General features: G+C 39.4%; 2 protein-coding genes across 2 annotated transcripts in view; both read right to left on the reverse strand.

Moving 5' to 3' along the window:
• Positions 1 to 4: 4 nt before the first annotated feature.
• LOC106958938 (xaa-Pro aminopeptidase 1) lies at positions 5 to 9,930 on the reverse strand (the record flags this gene model as incomplete). The annotated part of the gene is made up of 17 exons (XM_015051127.1): positions 9,618 to 9,930; positions 9,339 to 9,463; positions 8,576 to 8,639; positions 8,072 to 8,176; positions 7,859 to 7,951; positions 6,014 to 6,157; positions 5,665 to 5,760; positions 5,249 to 5,330; positions 3,134 to 3,344; positions 2,352 to 2,441; positions 2,167 to 2,217; positions 1,881 to 1,939; positions 1,086 to 1,163; positions 925 to 996; positions 770 to 830; positions 606 to 675; positions 5 to 21 (listed from the first exon to the last, which is right to left on the reverse strand). Coding segments are annotated over exons 1-17 (1,437 nt in total), but the record flags the coding sequence as incomplete, so codon positions are not given.
• A 1,594-nt stretch (positions 9,931 to 11,524) lies between these two features.
• Positions 11,525 to 12,153, reverse strand: part of LOC106958969 (uncharacterized) — a 13,970-nt gene continuing 13,341 nt past the window's right edge. The window contains exon 8 of the mRNA XM_015051165.1: positions 11,525 to 11,702. Within this exon, the coding sequence (XP_014906651.1) occupies positions 11,608 to 11,702 (95 nt within the window). The 3' untranslated portion in view covers positions 11,525 to 11,607. The remainder of the gene's footprint in view (positions 11,703 to 12,153) is intronic.

The following is a 12,153-nucleotide window of genomic DNA, read 5'->3' on the forward strand; positions in this document are numbered from 1 at the left end:
CAAACGAGTCCAGCAGGTGGCCTGGACACACGGACACAGTTAGTCAGAGAAAAAGCTGTAAAGTACATATTTCCTAAATTTTTTTTACAAACAAATTGCCGTGGTGTGAACCCTTGGAAGCGGTTCTGATGTTGTGGGCGGCTCTCTGGGTCTGACCTGCAGCTCAGATTTAAATTACAGAGCTGCTGTAATATTGTTAAAGAAGTTATCTTAAATCTGAAGATTCCTAGTTTAAAATCCAAAGTACATGCAGCGCCTATAAAACATATTCACCTCTTTGGATGTTGTATCATTCTAGTGCTTTTATAATAAACAAAATTTGACTTTTCTGGCAAAAAAAGTTACAAAAATAAAATTCAATATCAAAGTGAACGTTGTACAATATGAGGTCAAGTGAAGCTTTTACAGAATTTCATCTTAATTTTGCAAAAGTCCTTCACCAGTCCTCAGTAATATGCCAGTTTACTGATGACTTGTAGTTAAAAAGAAGAAGAAAATACCAGATACATTTCCATAAAGTATCAGAGAGTTCAAAATGAGTGACTTCATTCATCAGACCTCATGACTTTCTGCTCAACAATCTCTCCTAGAGAAGCAGAGCTCACCTTTAGTTCCATTGGGGAAAATGGCAGCGCTGACAGCTATGTGTCCCTTCAGCACGTAAGTAAAGCATTCCTGTGGTGGAATAAAATGCAAAGTTGTCCACATTTACAACAGACTGGGTCGTTAGAACCATTAAACCCATTTTCACAACAATAAAGCGGTTCACCTTCTCGAAAGCAGAAGGCGTCCCGAAATGCACGGTGCGGGTGACGTCTGTGGTTCCATCGCTGCCAAACGCACAACACAAATTATCTTGTTCGTTCATTTCAGTAGATATTAGCATGTCATAAAACTACTGATATGCAACAGCAACATATTTACATGTACTGAGCTCCAGAGTCGATCAGATAAACTTCATTCACAGTAAGCGTTCTGTTGGTTTCAGGAAGGGGTCTGCAAGAAGGGAATGTGGGTTAGCTGAGTCAAAGGTCAAAATTATTCCACTGATATGTTTTGTTTGTTTGTTTGGTCTCCTTACTGACCGGTAATGTATGATGGCTCCATTCGGACCCACGCTGGAGATGGTGGGGAAGCTGAGGCCAACAAAGTCTTTCTGCTGACTGGAAAGAAAAACGGAAAGAAATTCATTCACTGCACACACTGCTTTAAAATCTCTAAGCTTTAGGAAGCTGAACCATGCCAAAAAAAATCTAAATTTTAAACCACTGTCAGCGAATTATGCTGAAATAAATATGCAAATTATATAAAAAAAATGCAAAGTTTTATGAAAATATGTTATTTTTACACTTCCAGTGGACATGTTTTTTATTCAAAAGTCCAGTAGAGGGCGATATTGCTCATGATCGGTGAATTTAACAAGTCTTCACACATCTTTTAAAGGCAGAAATCAGAGTTCCTATACATTTTTTAATGTCAAACCTTCACACTTTTCCAGAAACAAATGTACCAAAGTAGTCTGTCATCAACATAAAAATCTTAAATTCTGAATACAAATGTTTACTAACCCTAACCCACTTTATCCTGAAGATGGCAGATACAATATCTGCCTTATATCTGTCAAATAAGGCAGATATTACTACAGCCATAAGCTTTTGCTAGAAAGCTGTAGTAAAGAAAGAAGGAAAGAGAGAAGGATGAAGAAGTGAAAGGAAGCATGAGTATTTTAGACAGCTGGGCAGAATTCTCAAATATATATTTTTCTTTCCTTTTATAGCACTTATTCAGACCTAGAACATTTCAGGTTTCTGTAGAATTAAAGGTGACACAAAGTGAACCGAATTGACGTCACAAACTGGACACGGAAAACTGAAAATCACCTGCGGAGTTCCTCGGCCTTATCGGCTGCAGAGATCTCAGTCACGTTGCCGTTGGGGATCTAGGAAACAGCCGCCGAAGCGACGGCAAGTGGAGTGAAAAAAACAACACTGGCACACTTATAGGTTTGAGTGGAACTAAGTGATGTAAAGGCATCTACTTGAACAAAGTGTTCCCAGTTTCAAAGAACCAAAAGACCCAATCTTGATCCAGGCTTGACCCTTGCCTGTGAGTCTCCAGTTATGTCAAACTTTTTTACTGACAGATTGGTTTTGTGAAAAAGAATACCTCCTTTTCCAACCAAGCAAAGAGTTCACAAAGAGCAACAGCATCCTTGATCTGTTGGGAGAAATAAAAACAAAATAATAATTTAAAAAAAACATCCGACTTTTTAAACAGAACTGAATTAAAGAGGAAATCAATGTCTTTAATTTTATGTAAATTACATATTTATAAGGTTCAAAATCTCTTACATGGGCCATTTTCATGCCTTTGATCTCGGTGGCGTTCTTTACGGCTTTGGAGAGGCAGAGCGGAGTGTAGGGAATCGGAGTCCTGTGAGCCTAAATAACAAAAGAGACATTATTAAGAGGCAACACAAATCACAGTCATTGAATATTTTTTTCCCTTTTTGTTTTATTTAATTTACCCAACAAGTAAAAAAAAAAGACAATACACCTTCTACCAGTCCTAGTGTTTTAATATATATATCAACTGATGTTTATTTGTGAAATGACAAAAGAAAAATGCTTTGATACACACCTTAATGTAAATGAAGCAAAAATGTATTAAACACAGAAATAAATCACACACAATTCATAAAAAAATCCTAAGTATCTCAGGATTTATTTAATTCTAATAATTACAATACAAATTGTTCTAATTTAATGATTGCGCAGCAAACTAAGCTCAAAAAACTTAAATTTTTTTTTTTAAGTTTAGAACAATTTTTGTGCATATTCTATTAAGGATGCTAGTTCAATTATCAGCAAATCAACAAGTGAGCCTTTTTTGTGCAGACTGCTAGAGGAACGGGATAACTGCTGAACATCTAAAAATAACTTCAAAACTGATATCCTGGAGATGCAAGTGGGTGTTTTCCCTATAACGTCTTTGAAACCTGCGACACAAATCACCATCGACCTGAAACAGCTGCTATGAGGACGTAAACAAACAGCTTCTCTTGCTTACCAAGAACTGAGTTCAACTTCCCTTTCTGACCTTGTCCTGAACAAAGCGACCAGTCTTCCCTCACCTTTGGGACGACCTGCGTAAGAGCGCAGCTGGCCTTGTCACAGATCCACACTTTGTCTTTGGGGCCGAGCGCAGCGCAGATCGCCTGGAGCTCGGTGTAGACGGACTCATATGGGAAGGTCTGGACGCTCAGCTCGGGCCGGCTGGGGGAGTCCAGCTGCAGGTGGTCCCGCACCACCGGGTCAGACAGCCGCTTCAGGTCCACGAAAAGTCTAAAAGCAAGGATGGATGTGAGGGGGAAGGATTCATTCATAAAGAAGATACATAAGATACTGACACACTGCTTTAATTTTAAAGGTAGGTTCTACTTTATACATTTACATATACAGTATAACAATAATGCATAAATGCTAAGAAAATATCTAGTTACTTGTGCAAAAAGTGACTGAAAACGTGTTTACCTGTTATGTATTTATTCTATTTCTGTGTTTCTGTGATATTTAAATGTTTTAATATAATTACAAAACTGAGGCGGTTGAGGCCTGAAGTCTAAAAAGCCATAGAAAAGATTTTGAAACCCTTTCCAGACTCCTAGATGTTAATTAGTTTAGAGTGGATATTAATGTGATGTAATTTTTGACAGCTTTTTAGCTACCATATTTTCTGGACTATAAGGCGCACCTAAAAACCTTCAATTTCCTCAAAAGCCGACAGTGCGCCTTATAATCCGGTGGCTCAATATTGGTGCAATATGGACCAATATTGAACCACAACAAGTCTAGCACCTACGGTAAGCAGCCGCCAACTTCATTTTTGCCCGTAGAAGAAGAAGCGCGCAGTGCATACTGGGATAGTTGTCAGAACGCTGGTTTAATAAAGTTTGACTGACCTATCTACCTACCGACCGTCTAGAATCAGGTCGTCTGCAGGTCATTTACCACCACGTTCTCCACCAACATGCTGTGCCCGAACGGAGAAGGGTGACTGTTAGGTAAATTGTATTATTATCAACTATTTGTTATACTGTTTTATATGTTCTTAGTTTATGTACTCTTATTTGGTTTAGTCATATCTTTTAAGGAATGTTTCTGTATTGTTAATCACTCTGCTTCCTTCCTCAGAGAGGGCCTCTCTGAAGAAGAGCAGTGACAGCAGCTCTTCTCAGAACGCCCTGCTTTGACCTCTTAGATAGTTATAAAACCATCGCCGTGAAGATTCACAACTTGTCCTGTTTGATCCTGGGTCAGGAACTAGATAAGCTAGTGTGAGATAGATTGTGTTGTTAGTGATAATCTTGGCGCTGTGACTGTGTGATGGAGTGTCATTCCCCCTCCCTTTAGAGTTACAGCGCTCTCTGTGATTAGGGATCCTAAAGACAATAAAAAAAGAGAGGGGCAGGCAAATGTGCTTCAGAGCAGTAGGAGATTTGTAACTGAAAGCACATCTCTGTCTGTTCTCGCGAGTATTAAGAATCTAACTTTCTCTTGTCTTTCCTGTGTTATTTGCTGTGTTTAATAGGTGTCAACTCTGACAGTGACCATCGTCTGGCCACGCCCCGGCCCAGTCGCGGAAGGTTCTCCTTTTGTTGATATTCACTTTAGTGCAGCTCCATCTAGTGGATGCATAACGTAACTCCAGCCTCTACTGTAGCATCTATTCTATGCGTCTTATAATGCGGTGCGCCTTATATGTGAAAAAAGTTTTAAAATAGGCCATTCATTGAAGGTGCGCCTTATAATCCGGTGTGCTTTATAGTGCAGAAAATACGGTACTTCATTTCACTTCAGAGAGGATTTGTTCATGTGAAATAAAACCTCTTCCACATATTTCCTGGTTACGTCACACTGACAGGCAAAGCAACGGAAGGAGCTCAAAGGTTTAATCTCAATTTCTGCTCTGATCATATTTCAGTAGCTCCTCTGGACGCGAACCAGTAGGGATTAATAAACACTGAGGAATAGCTTTGGATTTTTATATTTTTTTTTAAACAGGAAATATAATTTGCTATATGTAAAATAAATTTCCAATATATCTACTTTAGCTATGAAGCCGTAATGATTCATAATTGTTGTTTCTTCTGTTATAAAAATCAAGTTTTTACAACAATAGCACCTGTAGCGCAATTCAGGAGCTTTAGAGTTGATGCCAGTATGCGGCTGCGACGTCGTGCTGTTACCTTATGGAGTTCATTCCCACAATGGCGTATGCAAAAAACACTGGGTTGTAATTAATGTCTGCACCTCGCAGGTTGAAAAGCCCTGAAAAATGAAAAGCACCGAATCAAGTCAACAAAACCAGAAAATAAGCAAAATTAGGTAGCAATATTTACGTTTTAATCCACCATCAGAGCACGCAGAAAGGAAAATTATTTGGTTTGTTCATCACTCTTGTTATCAAACTGCCATTGTCATTGATAATAATCTTGAATAAATGTGACTCAAACCCGACAAAGTCGGCATTTTAGTGGGCGACTTAAATTCTCAGATCAAACAATCTCCAGCAAGAGACTATTTGAGACAAATGTGCATCACTAGGAGCTTTGACTTTGATTAAATATTTTAAAACTGATACATTTCTGCCAACTTAACGTACACGCGATCTCGTCCAGAGCTGTAGCCACAAACCAGCTGATCTTCCTCTCCGTCATCTTGCCTCGCAGCGTCGTGATCTTGTCCTGCCAGGAGATACCTGCAGATAGAACGGCATCCTCAACTCAGAGTACTCAGTACTACCCAGACAGTAGTACTGAGTACTCTGTCTGGGTAGTACAGACAGAGTACTACCCAACGAGTCTTCCCTCCTTGTTTTTATTGTGTTAAAACAACAAAAAAGGGAAGACTTTTTTTTTTCTTATTTGTAAAACTATTTTTGAGACTCAAACATAACCTCGTTCTACTATTGTAAACTAATCCTGCATGGAGCAGCAGTGTCGATGCCTGACCGGTGTATTCCAGTCCCAGGGTGCGGAGCAGCGTGCTCGGCCTTTCGGGTCTGTCCGTCCAGACCACGTCGATCAGGTTGTCCTGCACGGCCACCAGCGAGTGGCCAGCACTGGTCAGCGCCTTGGACATGTTCTTCCACTGGTCTGAAACACATCACAAGTTTTTGTGCACAAGTATTTCTTTGCAAAGATGTGCTTTATCTTTTTTAATTTAATTTTTTTTTTTTTTTTTTAAATGACTAAATATAGTTTAAGGCCACTGTCACACCGGACTAAAACGGCAGCATGACATGAAATTAGAAGAAGAAAAAAAGATTTTAAAAAAAGTAGCTGGTTTCCGCAGGGACTCGAAGGGCACGCTCCTGATTACTCGTGGTGGAGTGAGGGAGTTCCTGATGACGGTTTTAAAGTTACACAAAGAATCAGTGGTGAAACTGTGCTTGATGATGATGGTGATGGTGATAACACCAGTCCCTCCAGAATGTTGCAATGTTTTTTGTGTGATTGTTGCAGCATAAAGTCACTGAATTTGCTGCACTTTTATCAAAAAGTTGTGGTCAAAGTTGTGAATTTTCTTCAAGTTTTCTTTTTGCCAGAATGTTGACAAAAGTTGAAATTGCTGCACATAGCCTTCCCTTTCCTCCTCTTTATCTCATCACGTTAAAATCCCTCCTTACCTGAGAAGACCCTGCCTCATCGCTCCGCTGCTGGCCTCTGGTCTAATGTCTCCTCCCTGACCTTTTGCTCTTTCTACTGTGACAATAAAAATGTATTTTAAATATGTGTTGAAGCGCATAAGCACAGTTTCAGTAACTCCTAACAGCATATCTAAAAATATTTTTCTTTGCAAAAAATCAAAACAACACAAAAAAAAAACGGCAAATGTTACCGTTTTGTGCCACTCATGCTTTTGTCTCGCAGATATGTCATAAGACAGGAAGTTAAATTAGAAGGCGGCGAAATTGATTGGTCAAAATTCAGCCGAGCTGCAGTGATCAGAATAGAATGAAATAAAGAAAGCGTTAAGGTCACTGGTCATATTTATGGAAAAGTTGTGATGATAGTTGAAAATTGCAAGTCTGCGCAAAATTTCCGAATAATGAGGGGATTTGCGTAAATAGTTGCCATTGTAACTTCCTGGAGGGACTGGAAGACGTCTGCACAGAGGAGTCTGGTGCCGTCAGTGGTTGATTATTCATGGCGTGTGTCTTGCAAACACATCTCTGGCTACAATTCATCAGATATCTTTAGGGAAGAGTGCACATGCTAAGCGAGTTTGGAGCTGGAGAGAACAGCACTCACCTCCAAATTGTGCATACGAGTCAAAGAGAAACCCTGGTGTTGTGCTTACCACCGAGAAAAGAGGAGTGGAAGGAAGAAAGACACAAGCAGTGGCTCCTGGGGTTTACAAACGCACCTCGACCGAGAATTCAACGCCTGGTTGTGATAATCGGATGGCATTTTCGTAATTTTTCTAGTTAATTTTCTAAGCTACAGAATTGATAAGGATGTGCAGATTCGAAAATTTGGGCCAATATTTATGGCTGCCACTATTGCAGAATTTTACATTTTTGTTCGAACACTCAATTAATCATCAGAATGATCCACAGAGAATTCGATTACTAAAATAAAAACTTAAAACAGTCGTACTTTACACTGAAATTAATTTGTCCCAATTTGTCTACCAGCAACATTCGTCCTGGAGACCGTAGGATTAACGACGGCCCCTGAGATGGGTCTTAATTCAGCTACATGCATCATCTTCTATAAAGAAATGTCACTCTGAGGTGCTACACCAAACACACAAAGCCTTACAGGCAAAGGAAATAAGTCAACGTCTCATACCAGCAGCGATGATCCAAGGATCTACTCCCACTTTGGAGTTTTCTGGCAAGACGCTGATCAGCCAGTCCTCCTGTGACGGTGTCTCCTTCAGTCCTGTAAGTATGTAAAAGGAGCACGGTACAACTTGAACTAACTTAAGTTTTAAAGATGCTTACAATGCTTTTATTTGTCATTATTAATTTGACCCTTCTTTTTAAGAATAAGGGGGCTCACCCATCTTCATCAGAGCCCAGTTGTTGTCCATCTGCTGGCTGGCCTGGAGGAAATATCGTCCGTCTGTCCACATGGCAGCGTGCTGCTCTGTGATAATGGCTGTTCCTGAATAATGAAGCAGAATGAAAGAGCTGCTTACCTTTGTGTTTTGTTACACACAGGATCACATTCGGACTGACCGGGTCTGAGGAGCCGTTACACAGTTTTAAACGGTAAAATCTATGATTACAGTAGAGGATAACAAGTGAGCTCGTCTTCACTCCATTACGAAAGATGCTTGCTTCTGAAGTGAGGCTTGTCTCAACAAAAATAAAAAATAAAAAACGGACCGGCTTTTACATAATCCTACAGTAAGATCGGGTGATGGACTCAGTAAGACGAAGATGAGAACAGATATAAACCTGGAAGTCTTTCTGAACGTATGAAAAGATTAAAAGCAGGTGATTCTCAGCAGTCGCTTGGAGCGGCTGCTTACTTCTTGCTCACATCCAAGCAAAACATTACCTGCAGAACCATTGAATCCACAGATGAATTCCCGTCTGCAGTCGCATGGTGCAATGTATTCACTCTGTAAGACAAAAGCAGGCTCAAATCAGCATAATTTACAGTCGGTGCCTACACGAGTGTGGTTGACAGCGAGAAGACCCTCCTCCTGACTCTGATTGGTTGCTTCTGATCCAACTATGCATTTCTGAAGATGGCAGTAGCACCACAGCAAGGAGGGAGAGGAGCTAAATGTTTTCACGGAGTGTCTGTCTCATGTTATACAATCACAACACAGTGACAGTTTTAACAGATGTGTAAAAAAAACATATTGTTAATAAGTTACGTACTGCAGCTTTTACGTTGGGAACCATACCACAAAATAAACACAATTTTTAAGCCAATGTGGGTCTACTCTTTTGGCTCTAAAACCCAATGTGGGTTGTTGCAAGCGGAGGTTTAATCCGAGCAGAGACGGGTTTTGAGCGCGAGGAGGAAAGGTTTGAGAAAGCACAGTGAATATTTGAAATTGTGAGTACAAACATTACAAGTTTTGAGAAGAAAGACGTAAAGTCCTGCTTTCGAAATAAAAATGTAAGCACAAATATGAAAAGTTTTGAGAATAAAATACATGAAATCCTGCTTTCAGACCAAAAATGTGTGCTCTCAAATTAGGCACAGGAAAATTTCCCCCATACATTTTGGTCTAATCTCTAGATATGCATAAAATTATATTCAAATTGGGAAGTATTGTGTAAATAACGTGTATGTTTTTTTCTCATACCTGATGTGCATCTCCAGATGGGACTATGTAGGCGTGGATCGGCTCTGAGAAATATTTGCAACTCCTCATCACCTGCCGAAGAAGCCGCAGAAGCTCCCCAGTGATCTTTGGAGACATAGCTGTGTCTGCATTCAAGAAAACAAAATCACATATTTTCTGTCTGAGCAATTAAAAAAAACAAACACTTTCTTATGAGCACTTTATACAAGTTGAAAAGTGGTAGTTAAGATAAAAAATGTCCATCCTTTCTTGGATCTTGCTAATTAGTGGCAATTTTACCTGACTTTTGAGAAGCCATGTCGACTGCGGCACTCAACCTGACTGACTCTACTTGGAGCTCAAAGTCACAGACCACACCTGGATCTTTAATCTGCCATAATGTGCCAGTTCAGCAACTATGAGGCAGTCGGGGTTAAATATTACACAGACAAACTCACAAACTAAAGGTGCATCTCAATGACTCAGGATGTCATCAGAAAATGTACTTATTTCGGTCAATTAATTCATAAAGTGAAACTAATGGATTATACAGATTGCTTAGACTCTCAGCATAATATACTACTGCTGTAAATTGTTTTGGCAATACAACCCCCCCCCCAAAAAAAAAATCCCAAATTAAATTTAATTGAAAATGTGAATATTACATTAAATACTAATTAAAAGATTCAATTTAATACAGGATTATTATGCAGACTGCCCATAACATCCTTCACAAAAGGCGACTGCCTTTTTTCACAAACCTTTTGGCAGTCGCCGAAGCGATATTCTTAATTATTGCACCTGTACGTTGTTTTCACCACTTTCACGTTAACTTATGGGGGCACGCCACGACGTCAAAAAAAAAAATACCCACAAACAGACCAATCACGTCTCAAAGCTCTTCATCGATGAGCTCTCCTATTGGCTAAAAGCTCTGCATGAGATTGTTGTTTACAAGTTCACAAAATTAATAAGATGAATTCTCCCAATCCCTTCATAACTTAGCAACTATTATTCATCATGTACAGCATAAATACATAAGTAAATATGTTGTGGCGTAGAATTATATGTGGAGGGGGTTTTTGTCTTTTTTGTTTGTTTATTTATTCCTGTGGAGGCAGGATCAACAGGCCGACGATATTAGTAACTCATTTATGAATTACGTGGTGGGTGTGGCGGCGTGTGGGAGTAATAAAGATTCGTTGGTTTCTCCCAGTAAAAGAGACCGATTTAGACCTGCTAGTAGCAGATCCCAGACCCATGTCTGGTTATAGCCGATCTGAAAACAGTCCGCAGTTCCCCCTGTGAGGAGAAGCTCGAACCCTCCGAAGCAAGGCTAGCTAAAGCACCGCTACGACCCGCCGGCGAAACACTGAATACACACCCGCTCTTCCGCCCCTCAAAGGTGGCTCCGGTGAGAAAAATCGAAGCGTATTTTTGTTTACCAGCTCGGACCTTGTGTCAATTTACTAAACAAGGAGGCTGCCATTTCGTCTCTGACGTCACTGGCCACATGACAGTGGCTTCAGCCAGTAGACTCAGAGGGATCCAGACTCGCCTCTTTCTCAGTGAAAAGTGTTTACTGTCTGTGTGGTTCAGGGTTGGATGGCGATTTTAGGACGTTCAAGAGACAAATTTGAGGACTGTTTTTTATTATTTTTTTCGCACTAGGATTTATAATAATGACAATAATAATAGTATTAAAATGGTAAACTATTGGCTTTCCCCCAAACTAAATAAGAAGTAAAATCATCCATCTTTTAGGTCCTATTTTTTAGATACACTTTTAAAGATATAAATAGTGTCTGTAAATTTTAATGTCTAATTTCCCGTTTACCACAGATTTTGGCTGGTCTTCCTAAATCAGGGAATTGGGACAAGAATAAAAAAACATTCACCTAAATTTTTCCAAATTTACATTCAGAGCAACAATTAGAAAGTTTAATTGCGAAGTCAAATTTTTTTAAAAGTGATGTTTGCTATATATACAGAATTCTTATTACAACTCACAGTACCATAGTAAGCTGATTGTGCTATAGCAGTATGTGCCTGGAAAATTGGCGTTTTAAAAACAAACACAGACATACCAAAAACTAGTTTATAAATATTTATAACCCCAACTGGTTCCTCAGTAAAAACCTGGAAGATCTTCATTTGCACTTAAAAGTTTATATAGATTCACATTATTTGCTCGATGACCACTATAATATCTGGCTGGTGGTATTTATTATTCACAGTTTTACAATAGGAGGACTCGTGTGCCTCCAGCGATTCGCGGTACAACCTGGTTTTATAAAGAGGCCGCAGGCGGCAGCAGGAAGGCAGCAGCACACATCAGACACAGCAAGAAGATTTCCAGCAGCACCAGCTGGCCTGCAGAAGCTTCTGAAGAAATCAGAGCAGAACATGCAGGTTATTCAACACAGGAATGAAACGCCATAATCGTGGGGCTTTGAATCATAATTTATCTTAGACACAGATTCTGTTTTTTTTTTTGTTTTTTTAAATCAGATCATGTACGACCAGGGTTCCTAATGCACATTTCCTTGCTTGTGTCAGTCTCATATTGTTTAGATTTTAAGATTTAATATTTCGTCTGTTTGGTTACAAATTCTGTAAATATATATTTTAAAATATTTCTGTGTGCTCCAAACACAATGAAAACCACCACACTGGAGCTCAAAAGGCAAACAAATGACTTGCAACCCATTCAAGTAATGGCTAAAACCATAATTTGAAGAGTCAAGGATGTTGTTGCTTTTAATAATTTTTATTTTAGACATGAAAAACATTTAAGTCTAGAATTAAAAACACTGAATGCAAGATCTCCATCCAT

The sequence above is a fragment of the Poecilia latipinna genome, unplaced genomic scaffold (assembly GCF_001443285.1).
Source record: "Poecilia latipinna isolate Pla-1442-1.1 unplaced genomic scaffold, P_latipinna-1.0 Scaffold51, whole genome shotgun sequence".
Lineage (NCBI taxonomy): Eukaryota > Metazoa > Chordata > Actinopteri > Cyprinodontiformes > Poeciliidae > Poecilia > Poecilia latipinna.